Source organism: Suillus bovinus, assembly GCF_016758785.1.
Source record: "Suillus bovinus strain UH-Sbo-P2 chromosome Unknown EDB93scaffold_26, whole genome shotgun sequence".
In the NCBI taxonomy this organism is placed as follows: domain Eukaryota; kingdom Fungi; phylum Basidiomycota; class Agaricomycetes; order Boletales; family Suillaceae; genus Suillus; species Suillus bovinus.
In genome coordinates, this window is record NW_024542082.1 from 251,378 (window position 1) to 268,694 (window position 17,317).

Here is a 17,317-nt window from a genome sequence, read left to right on the forward strand (position 1 = left end):
ATAAGATAAGATAAGATAAGATGCTGCTAATAAAATTATGCTTAATTGGCCAGGCCGTCGCTTTTATTCCATTTTTATGTGTTTTGCTAATTTATATGGTTTTTTGTTTCTTAAATTTATGAAGCTGAGATGCGCAGGAAGTTTCAGCCTTCAACGCGTTTTTATTTCACGTGATGTGACATGTGACCTGCGGCGGCGGGCAGGCCCTCGGCAAGTTGCCCGACTCCCGCGCAGCTGCGAAACTTTGTAATATCGACAGCTCTCAGAGTCTCAGAGAGCTCCTTCAAAGTCTTTCTTCCTTTTCAACACCCATTCATACACTCCGCTAGAGGGGCCCTGGAGTCCCACCTCTGTACACAAACCATGTCCTCTGCGAAACTGACATCTCTCGCTACCTCAACACTTTCTCTCCTGCTCGAACGGCAGCGCCTCCAGGCCTCCCACCCCACTTTACATCTGCAAACAATATCAACCAATTTACAAAAGATTAGGGATGGGGTCATGACCCTTCGCTCCACTTCCGATGATGAGGCTGCAGAAAATCTTAGAGCACACTACGAACGGCTGTGCGGTATGTTTGGGGAAGAAGCAGAGAAGGCTGGGCTACACACGTGTGTTGTGTCTTCCATGATAAAAAATGTTTTCTCAAATCTTACACAAGTATACCCCCTCCGATGCCACCGTCACCCCCACCTCTACCTGAACGCGTTCCAAGTCCTGAGACAATCTACCAACCATACACCGACGATCCCTCGCCGGATACAGATGAAAATGGAATTTTGATGCAACAGAGGCAGATGATGGATGGTAAAGCTCAAGCTCGCCACCAAAAACGATTTTTAATATTTAATTTAATAGCGCAAGATGCTCACCTTGACCACCTTTCTTCTTCAATTGGTCGACAGCATCACATTTCACTCCAGATAGGCGACGAACTCGAGGTACACACAGGACTTCTTGATGCCCTAGACACTGAGCTCGACGGTACCGGTGCCCGCATGTCCAATGCGAGACGCAAGCTTGAACGTGTTGCTCAAGGCGCGAAACGAAATGGTAACTCCTATCAATGATGACCTGCGGACGTTCAATGCTCATTTATTGGCCTTAGGCTCTACAGTCACAATTGCTCTTCTCATACTAATACTCCTCATCCTCATTGTAGTGTTCAAGACCTGATGAGGGCTATATTCATGTATCGCGCACATCCTACCTACGGTGAGACTTATTGAAAGGGACTTTCTATCTGCTGGCAGTATTATACCTTTGTGTTAATATTTTTCTCATATCGCTCGCTCAGACCTAGTGTTGACGGACTTGTCAAGGACAATATTAATGTCAAAATGCAACTGCTCATCATAAGCTACAGGATACAATGTACGATAGAAAACCTATAACTCTAGGTGTTAATGAGGGTGTCTACCAAGATAATCTTATAGCAAGTAACATTGGGCATTCCGTGAAGACAGACCTTGCTCTGATCCTAGAGATTAACTCTTAGAAGAAATGACTATATGTGACTCGTGTATCAAGTTGGAGGACCCGGGTTTTACCTTTCTTCTCACGCCACTACTAGTACACGCTCCTGCGGCAAACTTGAAACAACTACTACATACTGACCTTAGGATAATCGTCAATATTCAGAGTACACATCCACTACCTGCGTCCTCGTTGCATAGCTAGCATCCTGAATGGGTGTCGCTGGTAGCCGTATCAATCAATCACTATCGTAAGTGATCGATTTTCTATACTCTTGCAATTGAAATGCTCCAAATTTGAGTCTGTTTCGGATACACAGGCCCGTTAAACTCATGCATCATGATGCAAACATGCCGATCAAGTTGATGATGGACCATTTCCTTGCCTCTTCCATCGAACCTCATGTGCTGTGACTTAATCATATCTACACACATGCAACACATCCGCTTTCAAACATGGTACCAGGATGCCTCGGACTTTCTCCCTTCATTTTTTCTCAGTTATTTGTCGGCTGGCATGCCGACAGTAAACATTGGATGTCTTAGCAGCTTTGAACTAAGGGATACGGGTTCGTGTCTTGAATTGGCGTACTCGACTCAAATTATGAAGATTACGACTGGGGGTGGTCACAGTCCTCTGCTCTGCGGGAAGATTGTGAAGGGTATGATGACTGTTCCCATCTTCAAGTTCAGCTATCTACCACTTCAATCTCTGCACGCAAGCAACGTGGCAGTGATAAGATGATATCACTGCATAGATATGGAAATCTCAGATTCTCCGACCGGTACTAAGTGTTTCTCTTTCTTACTACCAATCTGAACCATGGATACAGAAGCCGCTTTATGATCAACTATTTAGGACGACGCGAGCAACGCGGTGATTCGTGCTATGGTGTCTTCCCCGCTGGGTTTGGGATGGTTCCCTGCCAGTGCATCAGTGGCATCGACATAATGATCAGTTTTTGCAAGTCTTCATGAACTTATCTTCTGGATTCTCTAAGAAATTCCCAGTTCACATCTTCTACCTCGTAATTGCACGAGGATTGAGTATCTGAACTTCAACCCTTGACGCGACGCCAACGAATAAAAGCGTTTGCGAAGGTAGAGCGTTCTTCAGAAAGATGGAGTCCCTTCTCAAAATACTACTCATTCTCTCGCCTCCTATTGCGATGCACGTAACATTCACGCCTCCCCCTATCCCCACGGGTGACCATGATGCCCATAATAAATTCATTGAGTGGATTCTTCTTCAAGATGCTGACTACGGTCTACCGATTACAAAGGTAGCTGATCATTTATTTTCAAGATCAGCTCTAACGAAACTATCAGGCAATTTCATGGACTATTGCTTTTACAGAACTCGCTATCACTACCTCACATGCTATGGACACCAACATTTTCATTTTTCCCAACGGGTTACAAGCGGTAATTGGCTCACTCCGTGCAATTCAAGACGTTCCCGTCACTTCCCCTTTCCTTTTTGGCACCTCACTTATTGTCATTGGGACATTCATCCGCTGGCGGTGTTTTCGCAACCGTGGTCAGTTTTTCACATTCGAGCTCAGTGTTCGCAAAGGACACCAGGTCATCACGAATAGACCGTACGGGGTGGTCCGTCATCTATCTCACGCGAGAGCTGTTCTGCTGTCCATTGGCCAGTTTATATTGCACGGATCACTGTCTTCATTGGTCAGACGCTCAAGGATTTCAAACGTACCTGCGTTGAAAGCGATTGCGGTGGTAGCGCTGATGGGGAGAATGATTGTTATAGTATGCCTCATCATCAAGATCAGGCACGAGGATCAAATGGTCAGGTCAATTTCCAGGAGCGGAAGAAGTGGACCAAGGCAGCCAAGTGCCACCTCATTCGGGACGTGATTTGTCCGGAAAAAAGCGATCACTTGAGGGACACGACATCAATGGCCTGGAAATTATTGAAGAAATCAGGCATCGCAAGAAGTACCTTGTCTCCGATGACGACGATGAATCAGAGGACGTTGACCGGCGCGCCATGCTGTGGTAATGAACAATAGTTTTTCTTACCAATATACTAACATCGTTTTATATAGATTTCAATTTCGCGCTGCATGCAACGAGTTTTTTTAATCTTGTGTTGTGCCCATCTCTTTGTACCGTCGCATTTCGCTAATTCTCATTTCATCTAATTTAATCCTTGTTTCCATGCATTTGACGTTTCGCCCCTTCTTACTATTTTCACCACTTTGTCACACTTTGCATGCATTGTTTACTCTATTTTCAACCACTTTTGCGTACTTGGTCATTGGACAATGTGATGCCCTTTGCTCCATTATCACTACTGTTTTCACCGGTCAATACCTGACAAGGGCTATAGAATTAAGAGGGCGAGTGTTTTTTTTTTTCAAAAAATTTCCGTCGTTGTGAATTATAAACGGTTCCTTTGAGAAACCCGATCGAACCAAGAAACATGAGAATAAATGTAAATTCCGAATGAAAAATAGACTCGAGGTTTTACTGATGGTTTCAGCCTAGGTGAAACGAGTTGAACATTTGATACAAAGAAACTACCGTAGTCCTCCTTGTACAGTACGGTAGTAGTACCAGGGGTGCTTACCAGAACAAATTTGAGGCTGTTTGTCAAGTTCGAAAACAGACTTCTGACACAGCCGCGCTTGTCAAGAGACCAAACAGCACGTTACCTAAGGCTACTACGGCAGTTTACTTTCATCCTTCAACTTCCACATTCTCTCGGTTGGTTCTCTGCGTTGGCTGTTGACGGGCGACTACGCAAAAGTTGAGTCGCTCGCGTCTCAGTGTATAGTACTGAGCGTGAGCCTGCAATTCTCACTCGAGGCGCTTATCGAACATCTCACGAGCGCACGGCAGAACGCGTCTTTCTTTTCTATCGTTCTTCCGATTATTTTGATTCACCTTACAGTCTCTCAACTTGATACCTTGTTACCTATTGATTCCAGTGTCGTATTGTGTCACCACAGTATCAAAATTAACCCTGCTTGCTGGAACCACTCCACATTGATCAACAATGTCCCCACCTACGAGTTCGACATCTTCATCTTCAATCACTGGTCCTAGTGGTCAGAACCCGCATCCAATGCTGGAGAACAACGAAGAGAAGAATAGCGTAGTTATCAAAGTTGGGATGGTTGGAGACTCTCAGATTGGCAAGACGAGTCTCATGGTCAAGTATGTAGAAGGCAGCTTTGATGAGGATTATATCCAGACACTTGGTGAGGACCCGTTACCTCTCGTATTGTGCTTGTCATCCTAATGATCTGGGCCGCAGGTGTCAACTTCATGGAGAAAACGATTTCTGTCCGGCGTACCACCATCACATTCTCAATATGGGATTTGGGTGGCCAGCGAGAGTTCGTCAACATGCTGCCGCTTGTCTGTAATGATGCTGTGGCGATCCTATTCATGTTCGATCTTTCTCGAAAGTCAACGCTGAATTCAGTGAAGGAGTGGTACCGCCAGGCTCGAGGATTCAACAAGGTTTGTTCTTATTTGATAGGATATTGTTATTGCTTATTGCCTATATCAGACTGCTATACCATTTCTCATTGGCACGAAATTTGATACGTTTGCCACGTTCCCAAGAGACGAGCAGGAGGAGATTACCAAGCAGGTACGTCTTTACATCATTTCAATGATGCGATCTCGTAATCAATTTGATTAGGCAAAACGATTCGCTCGTGCGATGCATGCTTCGCTGGTTTTCTGTTCGACATCTGCGTCGATAAACGTTCAAAAGATCTTCAAAATTGTGCTCGCCAAGGCATTTGATCTCAAATGCGTCATTCCCGAGATTGAGGGCGTTGGGGAACCCATTCTGATATACGTGGATGTGTAATAATCGAATATTGACTCGGGCGACTGAAGTTTTGGAACTGAAGGGGGTCTGGATTCTGCGGGTACCAGGCGAACAAAGGTAATGTGATGTCTCGTGGTTTTGACGAAAAGGTGGTTTACGTCCATGTTCGCGTAGGTTGTGTCAATGCACTGCTTCTTTTGAGGCATTCCATTGTATCACACTTTGACCAACATTCTCGATGCAGATGCCCCGACATACGCAGTTTGCGGATCATTTAACGTGCAGAAACTGGAAGACTTCAAGTTCAGCCATTTCCCCTTCGTCTTTCCTTTTGATCAGTCGTTTTATCTTATCACACCAGTCACCGAAAATCACACCGCTTCCCTCCACAATCCCTGGAAATACCATTGTCATTTACGCTGTCGCCTGCTCTTGTCCTTGGTCCTCCACGCAAGTTACCTTGTTATTGGATCACCCCATTCTCATTTTTCCACTTACCTAGTTACAGAACCAAACTCACCTGAACTGCTGCCTTCTTACACTCGTTTAAGTCCTGGTATTTCCGGAGGCAGTGCCCTGTACTTTTTCCATGCTCAATACACACTCACCATGTCTTAATTTTTTCCGTATGGTAATTTGTTATTTAAATCCTCCTCGATGCACCACAGGATAGTCGCAGAAAGGCAGGTTGAAACTCATTAATATTTAAATGGAGTGCAGATCTGAGTTGGTGTTGCTGATTCAATAATAATAATGGGTTCTCAAACCTTTGAAATCTGTTTTACACTGTACTCATCCATGTCCATATTACTAAGCCTTTACTGCTCGCACTGTCAACATGTATGGCTAGGTCCAACAGTTTACTCGTGCTAAAAGTTTATTGTGGTGTACTATCATAAACTTTTTATGACTAGATAAGCACCAAACAGAAAAGCCTGTATTATACAGGAAATTGACATGCCGTTGACTCCACTGATTTGAAAGAAAAAGCGCAACAAAACCATACGGACGACGAAAACAAAAACGACGAGTGTATGCGAATGTATAAATACATGACAGGGACGAAAAAATCTTTCGAGCGCGCCAGTGCACTACAAATAATAAATAATCATTGCGGGCGCTTAACCCATTGCGTGTCCATAGTTGACGCTCTCGCTAAGGTGCTCATTGGCGGGATTGTACGTGAATCCCCTAAACTGTTCTTGCACGGTAGACGAAAGAGCAGAGTCCTCAACAACGGAGTCTTGAGGATCCTCGTTAGTGAAGTCCGGGTCAAAGTTAGCCACATCGAGTACGGATTCCTAGAAGCACATTTCTGGGTATAGCAAAGAAGAAAAAGACCGAAGTTACTCACAACACTTGGCTTGAACGGAGGTTGAATCTTTTTGTGGAGGAGCCTAGTGTAATTCATGAGTGACGTAAAACTAGTCGAATGATAAGATACGTGCCTGTTCCAGTCAACATATTTGGCGAAGAAAGGATGGCGCTTGATCTCTTCACCACCATTTGCCCCCAGGCGTCGGGCAGGGTCACGCTGGAGGAGACCGATCATGACGCTCCTGGCCTCTGATGGCATATCCGAAGGGAATTGAAGTGGGTCACTGAGGATGCGTTGATACATCACATTGACATTCTCGTCATAGAAAGGGGGTAATCCCGTCTGTGATTTTCACCATTATAATTATGGTCAGAGACAAGTGTTTCGAAGGACCTACCATCATCTCATAGAGCAAGACACCAAGCGTCCACCAGTCAACCGTCTTCGTGTATCCCTGGCTCTCGAGTAGCTCTGGAGCAATGTACTCTGGTGTGCCACAGAACGCTATAACGACCGGTTATATAATTCCATTTGAAATCAAAGTCATTCTCACTGTTTGTTTTCTCTGTCTCTGACATGTTGAGCTTACAAAGACCTGACCGGACGACAATCAGCACATCAACCCCCAGATTGTAATGCACCTACCAAAATCACAAAGAGCGATATGACCTGTGTAATCGAGCAGTATATTTTCAGGCTTCAGGTCGCTATGGGACCATCAGCGAAATGGCGCAGCTACCCGCATTAAGAACGCACCGGTAAACTACGTTAAATCCGTGCAGATGCTCGAGTGCACATAGAAGTTCTGCGGCGTAAAATCGGCTGCGATCCTGATCAAATTTACCTTCCCTCTGTAAATGATAGAAGAGTTCTCCGCCATTTACTGCGCAGACATAAGCTGTCACCAACTTGATAAAGGTAAAAATACTCACCAAATGACATTACGAGGTATAACTTGTCAGGATTTTGGAAAGAAAATTTGAGTGGGACGATAAATGGATTGTTGACCAGCGCCAGGACCGTCCGCTCAGCCAATATATGTGTGATTTCGCCGGGGCGTGACGCGATATGGGCTTTTCGAATCGTCTTGAGAGCATATATCCGCTGCGTATCTTTTTTGCGCACTTGCATGACTTTACCAAAGCTCCCTTTGCCAATCACTTTCAACAGATCAAATGCGTCAATAGTCAAAGACTCATTCCTTATTGGTCTGTAGTCGATTTTGAGGTGAAATGAGCCACTGCCAGCGGTGGCAATGTACCATTGATCTGAAGCATGCTAAATGCAAAGTGCGGTAATCAGGGAAAAGCACGGTCTCAAAAAAGTGAACTTACGTGTCCGTCAAGTACAGGAGTAAGATCTACACGGGCCATGAGTAGGTCGTTACCCATATCTTCTTGGCTATGTACCGCGGCAGCGGTTCGAAGATATGACGAGACTGATATTGTCGATGTGCGGGACACGTCACTAGTGACATAGATAATTAGAGATGTCTGAGTTATCGCGCATAAACTACACACAAGTCTGCCCGGTATGACCACACAGGGTTGGCTAGATCTCCGCCCATGGCGTCTATCAGAACTTGATTGTTGTCGAACTCGAGAACAACATATGGAAGCCACCACAATCGCTTTCTTTGCATACTTTCGCGGTTGCTGCTCGACCTTCGTGCAGGTGGGTTGTCTAGTGCTTTTTGGATGACCTCTGGGACGTGCACGCCAGGTGCTAAGGAGAGACCGCGTCCTGTATATATGTGACATCATAGTGTATTTAGAATAGTACTGTTCAATGGTGGGACAGTGGCCTTACCGGAGAAGATACGAATCGTGAGCATACCAGATCGAAGATGAGCTTGCTGGTCGAGAGCACCAGGAGGCTTGGGAGTCGTCGGCCGCGACGGTATCGGTGTGACGGATCGTGAGACGACGCCATTTTCTTTGGAGTCCTTCGACTCTGTGTGGTAGTCAGGATATGAGATCTCATGGAAAACAGCGACCGGTAGATGGGAGATCAACAAAGGAGTCCGGCGCGCATGAACTTACTTTTGGAAGTGCCTAGTTTCCAGGACATGTTGGATGTAAGGAAACAAGGTTAAGTACGAATTGATCTGTGAGAAGGGATGAAAAGACGTAGTAGGGGCGGTGATGGACCGGTCTGGGGACTCCAGTAGCCTATGAGTAACTTATGTGGCTCAAGATAAGATCTTTATACATAAGCAGATTCAGAAGTAAACAGCCTTCTTGTAGTAATTCACCATGATCAATGTCGCCGTTAGATATCCTCCGTCACAGCATTTACAATATTAATACTACTGTTCTTCTCATGACCTTCATCAAGTGAGCACAGCCTGGAATCGATGCATCATAACATTGCCCCACGCCATCATTTAATGTGGGCATGTAAACTATGACCAGTGTCGTAACAGTAAAAAATTTCGATGCACCCGTGTGCAATGTGTCTTTCAACTAAACAGCTATGATGATCAAACACAAACTACTCTTCTGAAAGTAAGATGCCTTTAGCACGAAGCCTTCGCCATTGTCCCCGATCTGCTCATTTGCTACATATTCGAGGGTGTCTGATGATAAGATCCGTCCATCAACAGATGGCCCATCACGTTGAGTCTCTATGTCGCCAACCATCGTGAAATAGAATTACAGCGAGAAGCTCCTCCGCATGCGCTTTCAGGACTGTTGCGGACTGGCCGTAAGGGTCCTTTCGTGTAGCTTGGCTGTCCAATTCCATCGAAATCTTGCTTGAGCATGTCAAGTCTATCAATGACGACATAGTGGTGCCGAGCTTTAATAGCTCGGCAGCACCCGCGCATTCAACCTGAAACATGTGCAATGCTTGAGCGTTAATGCCCCTAGTGACGTTCTGGTAAGATACAGGTCGAGGAGAAGAGTCATCTCTTCCCACACGTAGGTACATTTAGTACGGATCTGTAACAAAAATAGTATGACTCTCTGACATTGACATTGAAATTGAATCCACATCCGGACCGAGAAATGCTCACCAACTATTGCGGGGTTCAGATCGAGAGCAGCTTCTTCGAAATGTGGAATACGGGGGGGAAATGCCTCCCCGCTCGATGTCTATCACATGGCGCAAAAATTGAAATCGAGCCCAGAACCTGAGAAGCGATGAAAGCTCGGTCACGAGATAGATGCCCAGCCCTCACCTGAACCATTGCTCTAAAAGGTTGTCCAGGGCATCAATGTGTGGTGCTACCCACGTTGTGCATTTGTGATATCGTGTGTCACAAGATATCCGCTTGAATAAGTTTGATGGTCGCATCCAAACAAGTGCTTGTTGGATTCCAATGGCTAAAGGCCATATTGTAGCTTCGAGGCTAAGGTCCACGTCTTTAAAAATTAAGACTCCGTGATCCAGTCGAAGCAATACAGGTCAGTAAAGCCTGCATGTCGCATTGTCCAAGCAAGTTTTTCATTGTTTGATCAGCTCCGTTGGCATGGGCTCGTGACATGAAGTGATGTCACCCAGTATTATATATAACTTTTATATATTAGAATCATTGATATCTCAGCTGTATGCACTGAACGTACGAGGTAGATGGATGCTTCATGTCCATCTCCGAAAGAAAAACCTCATGGTCAGTTGGTATCCTGACAGGAATTAATAAGAACATGAGTGACTAGTTGATTGTCGAGAAGTCATAACTCACAGGCACAATGAGATCCTGTACACTATGACTGAGCTTCCATAGAGCTGTACGTCGTGTTTCGTTCCATGATTGTATTGAATGGCCGGGCGTGTCTAACTTTGTCAATGAACTTATCGATTCTCTTGGCTCTTTCGTTATTTCAACTTGAACTATAATGTCGTAGTCAGTGGGAACTCTGACGACAACGTGAAGAAGGAAATGGCGAGTTCCCTAGACATACTGATTTTAATGTTCTTGGCATAATTGACCTGTCAGGTGATGAAGATGCAGATTCGGAAGACAAATTATATTTTTGGGGTTACGCTTGACTTGTTCCACCATTGGGTAGGTAGCATGTACAGGTGCAGTTCGTGCTTTGCGCAATGCGCGGAGTCAAACAACTGCAGTAAGCATTAGCATAACATTTAATTGTCGGTAATAAAAAATAAAAAATAGAAATCCAAAAAGATCCTACAAGTGCATTAAGGGGGAATCGAACCCCCGGCGGGTCGATGGCAACGACCCAGGTTACCACTACCCCATTAATGCGATGGAAACAAAGCGCCTAATGACGTATATCATTATAATAATAGTACATCATGACACATCCATCCTTTGTGCTCTTAAAATGAAGAAATGGTTTGGCTGTATCCTCCAGTGGTCCTAAACTGTGCTACGACCCGTCCACCATAATTCACTATCACATCTCTCTCCCTACCTGCAATGTTCTGATCCACGGTAAAGGTTGCCGTCGCTGGCCTGCCATCATTCCACGCAAAGTCGAGGGCGACCCCCCCACGTATGCGCGCGCCCTTGATTTCACCAGTGGACCACGTGGGAGGAAGAGCAGGTAGGAGCGTAACATGGAGTGGAACGTTGATATTCGCAATGTCAGGAGCTTGTAGCAGTGCATTCTATCGATTTGAATTCGAGGTTCAGCTGCACATTTCCCACACAAAATGACTTCAATATCTTACCAAAACAGCGGCAGGATATCCCAAATTCGCATCGATCTGAAAAATTCCATCAAACGTGTACAAGGAAAACAGGTTGGGCGCAAAATTTCTCTCGATGGTGTGCTGCACTGGATTAGCATCAGCGGCATGATATAATCGCTAATTCTCACAGTAAGTTCTTTGTAAAATTCAGTCTCGTTGGCAAGTTGCGCCCACGCCGCAGCCCTCCAAACTTTTTCCCATCCTGCATCCGCATCGGGACCTCTTCCAATGCCTCTATGGAATAAACTGGTTTCCGCAGCATTCAAAATTTGTTCTTTGGTATAGCGCATGAAAGTCCCGTTGACAATAAGACCACCTTGTAATTCAGGGGAATAAGATGCTATCGCATAACCGGGGTACAACTAGTGAAGGTTGTAAGCTCGAGATGATGGATGTAAAACAAGGGCCTACGCCAATCAGATGACTAAGATGCCTGTGAGTGTCGTCCGGCGTATCCATGTCGACTTTCCACTCTGAATATAGCGTCAATATATCGTGCATACACAGAGGACAAGACAAAAACCTTGCAGTTGGCCCCATCGTCCGATACGCAGCCCTTTGTCCATCTGCTGGCGTTTGGAAATGACCGCTGTGCATTTCATGAGTAAAAGGCAACACGGATGGTAGACGGTTTCCCACCATCTAGAAATGCAATGTCTGTATCACCAGCTGCCTCGAAACCGTTCTCGATTGTATTGAAGAGCTGCCAGATCAGCTGCTGAGCATGTGCGCAACCTGGCCATGGTCAGCAATATTCAAAAAATTTCAGAGTCTAGCTGACCGAGAGTAATAGGGACCTGCTCTGGTGAATTGCAAGGTGCGGTAACAAGGGTCGAATCATTGAAGTGCAAGTCCTCGATGAGCTTCTCTAGATGGAAGCTGGCAACAGACTGTACAAAATTCAGTTAACCGCGGCTTCCAAAGTCCCATAGTGGAGCACCTTGACTAGTGGCCATCCTTGTGTCTTCCACCATTGTACATCATTGGTGTGGTCAAAATGATCCCATGCATGTATCATCTATAATGGAACTAATTGAGCTCGCTCCAGACACAACAAAGAATAAATACCATCCAAGCATTAGATTCTAAGGACATAAACATAGGCACTCATTCAGTAAGAAAACTAAGAAGGGTCGTGGTACCTGGATAGTTGGCCCATTGAGCAGAGTTCCCGCCAAGTTTCATACCGGTATGGCCAAAGATCTGTTGCAAAAGTTCATGCATTCAATTCTAGAACAAGTCCGCAGACGCACATTCATTTCACCGTGTGTCACAAATCCTTCACTAATGTTGTACAGAACCTGCGCAGTGTACGCGCCGCGAGGTCCCCACGTATTCTGCAAAAGAGAGAAAACGGTCAGCTTCGGCCAAGTGCTCAAGTAAGGTCTCTAGTTACCTCAATATAGTCAAAGAGTGAGTGAGTCACATCTAGATTAGACATTTCGGCAGCCCAATAGTTCATTTGGATATTGATATTGGAATCTAGTCGTGAAATAAGGATACCTTCTTCTATGGAGGTAAGGTACTTACGATAATCTGTTATTAGTTGGTCAGAATCACAGTTAACATATGCATCAAATCACTCACCGGCGCCCCAAGGGTTCGAATACCCATCAGCCCACAAACCCTGTAAATTTGCAGGCAGGGTGCCCCTAGCACTGCTAGCTAGGAGATATCTTCCATAGTTGAACAGAACCCATTCCAAGTAAGCGTCCCCAACAGAAGTTTGGTATCTAGCAAGAATTTGATCAGTGGGGGTATTGAGATCCGGAGTCTGTCCCAAGGAAAGTGAGAAGGGGGAAACGAGGGAAGTATAGTCTTTGATGTGCCCATTCAGCATCTCGGCATAAGATGTACGATTGGCGGACGAAAGCAACGCGACAAGATTGTTGTGTGGATCTGGTCCTTGAAAAGAATAGTTAGCAGCTACGTTTCCAGCAGTCATGTCATAGTTCGTTCCTCCAACCCAGCTGATCCACACCTCGGATGCACCAAGGACAGTTAAAGTAGCATTAGGTGGTGATGCCCCAGGTACCGTAGAACACGAGACCAAGCCGCCAGGTGCCTGCGCCTGCGCGAGAATCTCATAAAGCATGCCAGGGATGGAGACGTAGTTCCTGATACTCAGTGTAGTATCATCCAAGCAGGTAACATTCGGAGCTGGAAGGCCATCGACCCCGGCAACAGTGTAGGCGTAAGTCACAGCTGGAAGGACGTGAGAAGTCGTGCTGTTCAGGTATTGTACACATGCTTGAAGAGGGTGGGAGCAGAAAGATTCTCTGAGAGTGATGTTCAGACAGCTTCTTGACACGGGCAAGGAAAGACAAACCGGAGAAAAGTAGTGCTTCCATCAGACCAGGTAGTACGGGATACCGCTTCGTCCAAGTCCAACCACCTTGCATAATTCGAAACTGAGCCAGTCGAATCCAAAGTTGCGACCAAGTGTCCTGCGCTGGCGTATGAACCTGTTAAAAAATGCGCGGGTCACCCATTGAAAACGGTGAGCATAGATAGTGGGTATGCGAGAATTCGCTCAAGAAAATTGTGTCCGCCTACCATACGTGTCACCAGGTGTCATGATCTCGTCGATATCTTCATAGTGGAATGAGGAAAGCTGCGCGACTACACTAAAAACTTAGATACGTACTATCGATTGTCCCTGTAGGGCTAGAAAAAATAGCTTCGCGAATGTTCTTCATTTTCACAGCTATTTTAGATTGCTGGGAAGGCATGTGATTGCCCCCATTGTACGACTATGTGAAGGATCAGTACGTCGGCATCCTGTACATCGGAAGGCTTTTAGAGTGGGACACGTACGGGATCCTGGAAGGGACCTCCCGACCACAGGGACTCAATGTTAAGCTGTGTGACCTCTTGGCCAGTGCCACCAGGTAACATCGCTGTGCACATTTGGATGTCATTTGGTGATCACAGTCACTATGAACAAAAATTACTCACCACCCAAGTACCCATTCCCGATGGGCAAAAATTCTTGAACCCATATCGTCCCAGGTGCGGTGTACCAGAGGCCATTACCAGAACTCGGAAAGGTAGCAGGCGCAGAAGGCACCGAGGAGACATATGTCACAATGCCCAAAGCGCTCAGTAAGCGTCCTTGGACTGAGTATGGGATGAGTCCATGAAGACTCGTAGAAGCTTGGAGAAGGTAGGCCCAGAAGAATTTCCCAAGGACTTGAAAGACCTCCATCTTTGCTAGTCACTTCTAAACTTGCGAAGTGATCGAACAGCTAAGATTCGTCCGGACGTTTATTTCGCAATTCCTTTCCTAATGATAGGAAAGCTAGAGGGCAATGCACATGAGACTCAGGATGAGCACAGTAAACACCAGTAGAAGCGAACGATTTTTTTGGAACGCGCGGTCAGTAAATCATCTATTACAGCCTGAGGTGTTTGGAGATCTATGTGAAAAGTTACACGTTGAAGGTCACACAATTGCTTGCGCTATTTTTAGCCACATTCATCACAGTGCAGATTACGGCGGAGAACAACATCGCATTAATGGGGTAGTGGTAACCTGGGTCGTTGCCATCGACCCGCCGGGGGTTCGATTCCCCCTTAATGCACAGTGATTGTAATTTTTGTGCTATTTTTCTCGTTTTTATGATCGCAGCAAGCAACTAATACACCCATCTTACTTGCAGTCCTTCGGCAGTGCAGATAATCTTTAGATTCACAGCAAGTACATAGCAAGGCAACATAGTCCACTATGCAACTTTGACCCCACCCCATGCAACCTTCTGTCCAGTCGTCCTCGGTGCGCCCTCTCCTTTTGAGACATCAGCACTCTTTTTCTGAACCTGAGGAGGAGCTGTACGTGGTGGTAATGGTGATGCTTTGATACCGTCAAGTACGCGCGCTGCATGTTCCGAATTACGAATGAACCACCCTGCATATCGCCGGCCAACCGTTGACTCAGCGATGTGGACCATATTCTAGATGATTTCGTGAGTTCACCAAAGTGAATGAGATGAATAAGATAACAAACCTGGTCTATCACAAAGTTCAAGTCGCTTATGGACATCCACTCGCCACTAAGTAAACTCTCAGAAGGTCTTGGTCCTTCATCATTGTCCTTCTCGCCATTCGCAGCAGTACCACCAGTATTCACGCGTCCAACACACCGTCCAGCGTTTTTCATGACCATCATCCAACTCAACACCTCCTCTTCGTCTACACCGGCACCGGATGTATCCAGGAAGCCAGTAAGCTTCTTTGCATCAAGGCTTGTGTAGAGCTTCAGGAGACTCTTAAGGCTCGAGACTGGTGTAAGCGACATGAAATGAGATGTCGTGGCCCGGAGGTGTCGCTGGGTCGGATCACCAAGGACTACGCTAGGGCTCTGCGAGGATGTCGAGGTCGGCGTGGGTGGGATGAGCATCGAAGCGAGCGCAGTAGGGTCATCATATGGCGGGGAGTTGGCACAAATGAATTTGGGACAAGCATACAAGAATAACTCTTCAACTGTCGACAGACCTTCCTCGCTAAATGAATTGAAAAAAGTGAGTGACCGCACTTGGATGGTAGTGTCAGACACATACCCTCGGCCCATACGTCCAATTTGGTCACCGTATCGCTCGCGCACAATATTCATTACATTGTCATCAAGCCTGGTCGGCGCAAGCACATGGCAAAGGGCAAGCAGAGCATACATCCGATCTGCGGTTTTGTTAATCTAACAAGGAGTGAGCATAAACAGCAGAAAAACATAAGCACATGGGAGCCCGCACCTGATCATATTGGTAGCTGCGAGTGTGATATTGCCGCGCACGCATCACCCAGGTAAGAACGCCAGTGAAAACACGAGCTGCATCAGGAATTCTTCGTAACATAAAGTAACATACACCAGAATGATAGGCAGTAGACACGTGTACAGCCGTAGGCGCGGTGAAGGGAGCCTTTTGGCCGAGGCCGACGTTTTCCATGACCTTCAAGGCAAGCGTAAAATCACCAAGGAGAACATGCACGCGCAGAAGGCCGATTATGGAGAAATATCCAAGCATGCGATACAAAGGCTTCGTTCCGTATTCACCAACTATTTCTCTAGCAGAAGAATTGGTCAATACAAGCAGACTTTAAAGTGAATCGACATACTCAATTTCCTCATCACTTTTCCCCTCTGCACGTGCTTTCAGCCATTCATTCACGCGACTCTTTTGGATAAGGGAATACAAGACATTAAGCACGGAATACGAACTCCAAGCTTGGGCACCGCCTTCTGAGCCTAGCATGGCAAGTTCATCATCAGTTTTTGACGCAGGACGCGAGCGGAAAAGAGCGAATGATTGGAACTGGTAGATGAACTCGTCAATAATGTCCCACAACCAGTTTGCAGGGAGGGATAAAGGCACGGGACCGTCGGAGTCTAACAAATATCATCAAGAGAATGATCGGAATACCGTTTTGGCACGTACTAAGGAGGTAGTTAAAGAGCTCGCAGCTATTCTCATATGAGTGGAACCGGTCGTCGACGTTGGGTTGAAGTCTTGAGTACACGTGTCGGTAATACAGTTCACGATACAAGATGAGGAAGATCTGATCATCGTTGACCAATGGTGCAATAGTTTCTGCTTCTGGCCACTCCGTTTTTGCGTAGTATTTCTCGGTAAGGCGAGTCCAGCCTGACTCGTAAGCGAGAGTTACCTCCTGGAGGTTATTATCCAAGACAGCTTGGTGAAAATGGACGATAAACTACGGGTTGTTGAACATAAGATCATGAACTAATCGATATAATACTCACGCGCTTTACAACGTCCGGAATTTGTGCAAATGCAGCTTGCTGCGCGATGTGCTGTTGCATTGCTTGCAAGGAGCCTTCGTCGAGCTGAAGATTTGGGTCATCGTACATTTCATTAGTTGACGAGGGCATCGGAATAGGGATGTCGACATCTGTATCGTTGATGTCATCGTCAAGATCTGGCTCGGCAGCCCATAATGCAACGCGTTGATGAGCCATAGTTTTTTCTGCTTCAAGGACGCCTTTGACAGTGAGCAAGACAGAAACTTTTGGGTTTGCGGATTTTGCCGCAACAA

General features: G+C 46.0%; 6 protein-coding genes and 2 non-coding genes across 8 annotated transcripts; 4 read left to right on the forward strand and 4 right to left on the reverse strand.

Annotated features, from left to right (window-relative positions):
• The first annotated feature begins 182 nt into the window (after positions 1-182).
• On the forward strand, positions 183-1,533 carry EDB93DRAFT_1145135 (uncharacterized protein). The gene is made up of 4 exons (XM_041449461.1): positions 183-611; positions 662-807; positions 859-1,053; positions 1,109-1,533. The coding sequence occupies exons 1-4, from the start codon at positions 364-366 to the stop codon at positions 1,174-1,176; spliced, it is 657 nt and encodes a 218-aa protein (XP_041307893.1). The 5' UTR covers positions 183-363; the 3' UTR covers positions 1,177-1,533.
• Positions 1,534-2,301: 768 nt separating this feature from the next.
• Positions 2,302-3,505, forward strand: EDB93DRAFT_382499 (uncharacterized protein). The gene is made up of 2 exons (XM_041456230.1): positions 2,302-2,758; positions 2,805-3,505. Exons 1-2 carry the CDS (start codon positions 2,597-2,599, stop codon positions 3,351-3,353), a joined length of 711 nt encoding a protein of 236 aa, XP_041307894.1. The 5' UTR covers positions 2,302-2,596; the 3' UTR covers positions 3,354-3,505.
• A 992-nt stretch (positions 3,506-4,497) lies between these two features.
• Positions 4,498-5,325, forward strand: EDB93DRAFT_1103870 (small GTPase; the record flags this gene model as incomplete). The annotated part of the gene is made up of 4 exons (XM_041447356.1): positions 4,498-4,702; positions 4,759-4,967; positions 5,017-5,100; positions 5,152-5,325. 4 exons carry the CDS (start codon positions 4,498-4,500, stop codon positions 5,323-5,325), a joined length of 672 nt encoding a protein of 223 aa, XP_041307895.1.
• Positions 5,326-6,111: 786 nt separating this feature from the next.
• Positions 6,112-8,674, reverse strand: EDB93DRAFT_1280455 (kinase-like domain-containing protein; the record flags this gene model as incomplete). The annotated part of the gene is made up of 12 exons (XM_041454442.1): positions 6,112-6,587; positions 6,641-6,683; positions 6,735-6,946; positions 7,002-7,108; positions 7,158-7,199; positions 7,250-7,311; positions 7,361-7,487; positions 7,537-7,882; positions 7,939-8,071; positions 8,125-8,347; positions 8,474-8,557; positions 8,647-8,674. 12 exons carry the CDS (start codon positions 8,672-8,674, stop codon positions 6,408-6,410), a joined length of 1,587 nt encoding a protein of 528 aa, XP_041307896.1. The 3' UTR covers positions 6,112-6,407.
• Positions 8,675-10,746: 2,072 nt separating this feature from the next.
• On the reverse strand, positions 10,747-10,817 carry EDB93DRAFT_t64. Its single transcript has one exon. It is a non-coding gene; the product is annotated as a tRNA-Gly (tRNA).
• On the reverse strand, positions 10,815-14,683 carry EDB93DRAFT_1145164 (glycoside hydrolase family 95 protein). The gene is made up of 19 exons (XM_041449462.1): positions 14,225-14,683; positions 14,084-14,166; positions 13,914-14,019; positions 13,823-13,858; positions 13,596-13,731; positions 12,854-13,545; positions 12,797-12,802; positions 12,663-12,748; positions 12,520-12,603; positions 12,409-12,469; positions 12,335-12,351; positions 12,207-12,284; positions 12,048-12,156; positions 11,906-12,001; positions 11,790-11,855; positions 11,678-11,739; positions 11,395-11,628; positions 11,246-11,347; positions 10,815-11,182 (listed from the first exon to the last, which is right to left on the reverse strand). The coding sequence occupies exons 1-19, from the start codon at positions 14,472-14,474 to the stop codon at positions 10,892-10,894; spliced, it is 2,595 nt and encodes an 864-aa protein (XP_041307897.1). The 5' UTR covers positions 14,475-14,683; the 3' UTR covers positions 10,815-10,891.
• Positions 14,684-14,779: 96 nt separating this feature from the next.
• On the forward strand, positions 14,780-14,850 carry EDB93DRAFT_t62. The gene has a single exon. It is a non-coding gene; the product is annotated as a tRNA-Gly (tRNA).
• A 52-nt stretch (positions 14,851-14,902) lies between these two features.
• Positions 14,903-17,292, reverse strand: EDB93DRAFT_1320986 (RNA polymerase I-associated factor PAF67-domain-containing protein). Its single transcript, XM_041454925.1, has 7 exons — positions 17,025-17,292; positions 16,699-16,975; positions 16,379-16,649; positions 16,015-16,327; positions 15,826-15,959; positions 15,273-15,768; positions 14,903-15,219 (listed from the first exon to the last, which is right to left on the reverse strand). The coding sequence occupies exons 1-7, from the start codon at positions 17,238-17,240 to the stop codon at positions 14,992-14,994; spliced, it is 1,935 nt and encodes a 644-aa protein (XP_041307898.1). The 5' UTR covers positions 17,241-17,292; the 3' UTR covers positions 14,903-14,991.
• Between the last annotated feature and the right edge of the window lie 25 nt (positions 17,293-17,317).

What these genes read in the sequence shown, in the direction of transcription:
- EDB93DRAFT_1145135 (XM_041449461.1), top strand. Translation starts at nt 364, where the DNA reads ATGTCCTCTGCGAAACTGACATCTCTCGCTACCTCAACACTTTCTCTC. An exon ending in ACAGAGGCAGATGATGGATG is followed by an intron (nt 808 to 858) that starts GTAAAGCTCAAG and finishes TTAATTTAATAG; the next exon opens with CGCAAGATGCTCACCTTGAC. An exon ending in TCAAGGCGCGAAACGAAATG is followed by an intron (nt 1,054 to 1,108) that starts GTAACTCCTATC and finishes TATTGGCCTTAG; the next exon opens with GCTCTACAGTCACAATTGCT.
- EDB93DRAFT_382499 (XM_041456230.1), top strand. Translation starts at nt 2,597, where the DNA reads ATGGAGTCCCTTCTCAAAATACTACTCATTCTCTCGCCTCCTATTGCG. An exon ending in ACGGTCTACCGATTACAAAG is followed by an intron (nt 2,759 to 2,804) that starts GTAGCTGATCAT and finishes CGAAACTATCAG; the next exon opens with GCAATTTCATGGACTATTGC.
- EDB93DRAFT_1145164 (XM_041449462.1), bottom strand. Translation starts at nt 14,474, where the DNA reads ATGGAGGTCTTTCAAGTCCTTGGGAAATTCTTCTGGGCCTACCTTCTC. An exon ending in CCCTACAGGGACAATCGATA is followed by an intron (nt 13,859 to 13,913) that starts GTACGTATCTAA and finishes TCCACTATGAAG; the next exon opens with ATATCGACGAGATCATGACA. An exon ending in ATCTTAGTCATCTGATTGGC is followed by an intron (nt 11,629 to 11,677) that starts GTAGGCCCTTGT and finishes AACCTTCACTAG; the next exon opens with TTGTACCCCGGTTATGCGAT.
- EDB93DRAFT_1320986 (XM_041454925.1), bottom strand. Translation starts at nt 17,240, where the DNA reads ATGGCTCATCAACGCGTTGCATTATGGGCTGCCGAGCCAGATCTTGAC. An exon ending in GCTCTTTAACTACCTCCTTA is followed by an intron (nt 16,650 to 16,698) that starts GTACGTGCCAAA and finishes GATATTTGTTAG; the next exon opens with ACTCCGACGGTCCCGTGCCT. An exon ending in AAAAGTGATGAGGAAATTGA is followed by an intron (nt 16,328 to 16,378) that starts GTATGTCGATTC and finishes TTCTTCTGCTAG; the next exon opens with AGAAATAGTTGGTGAATACG.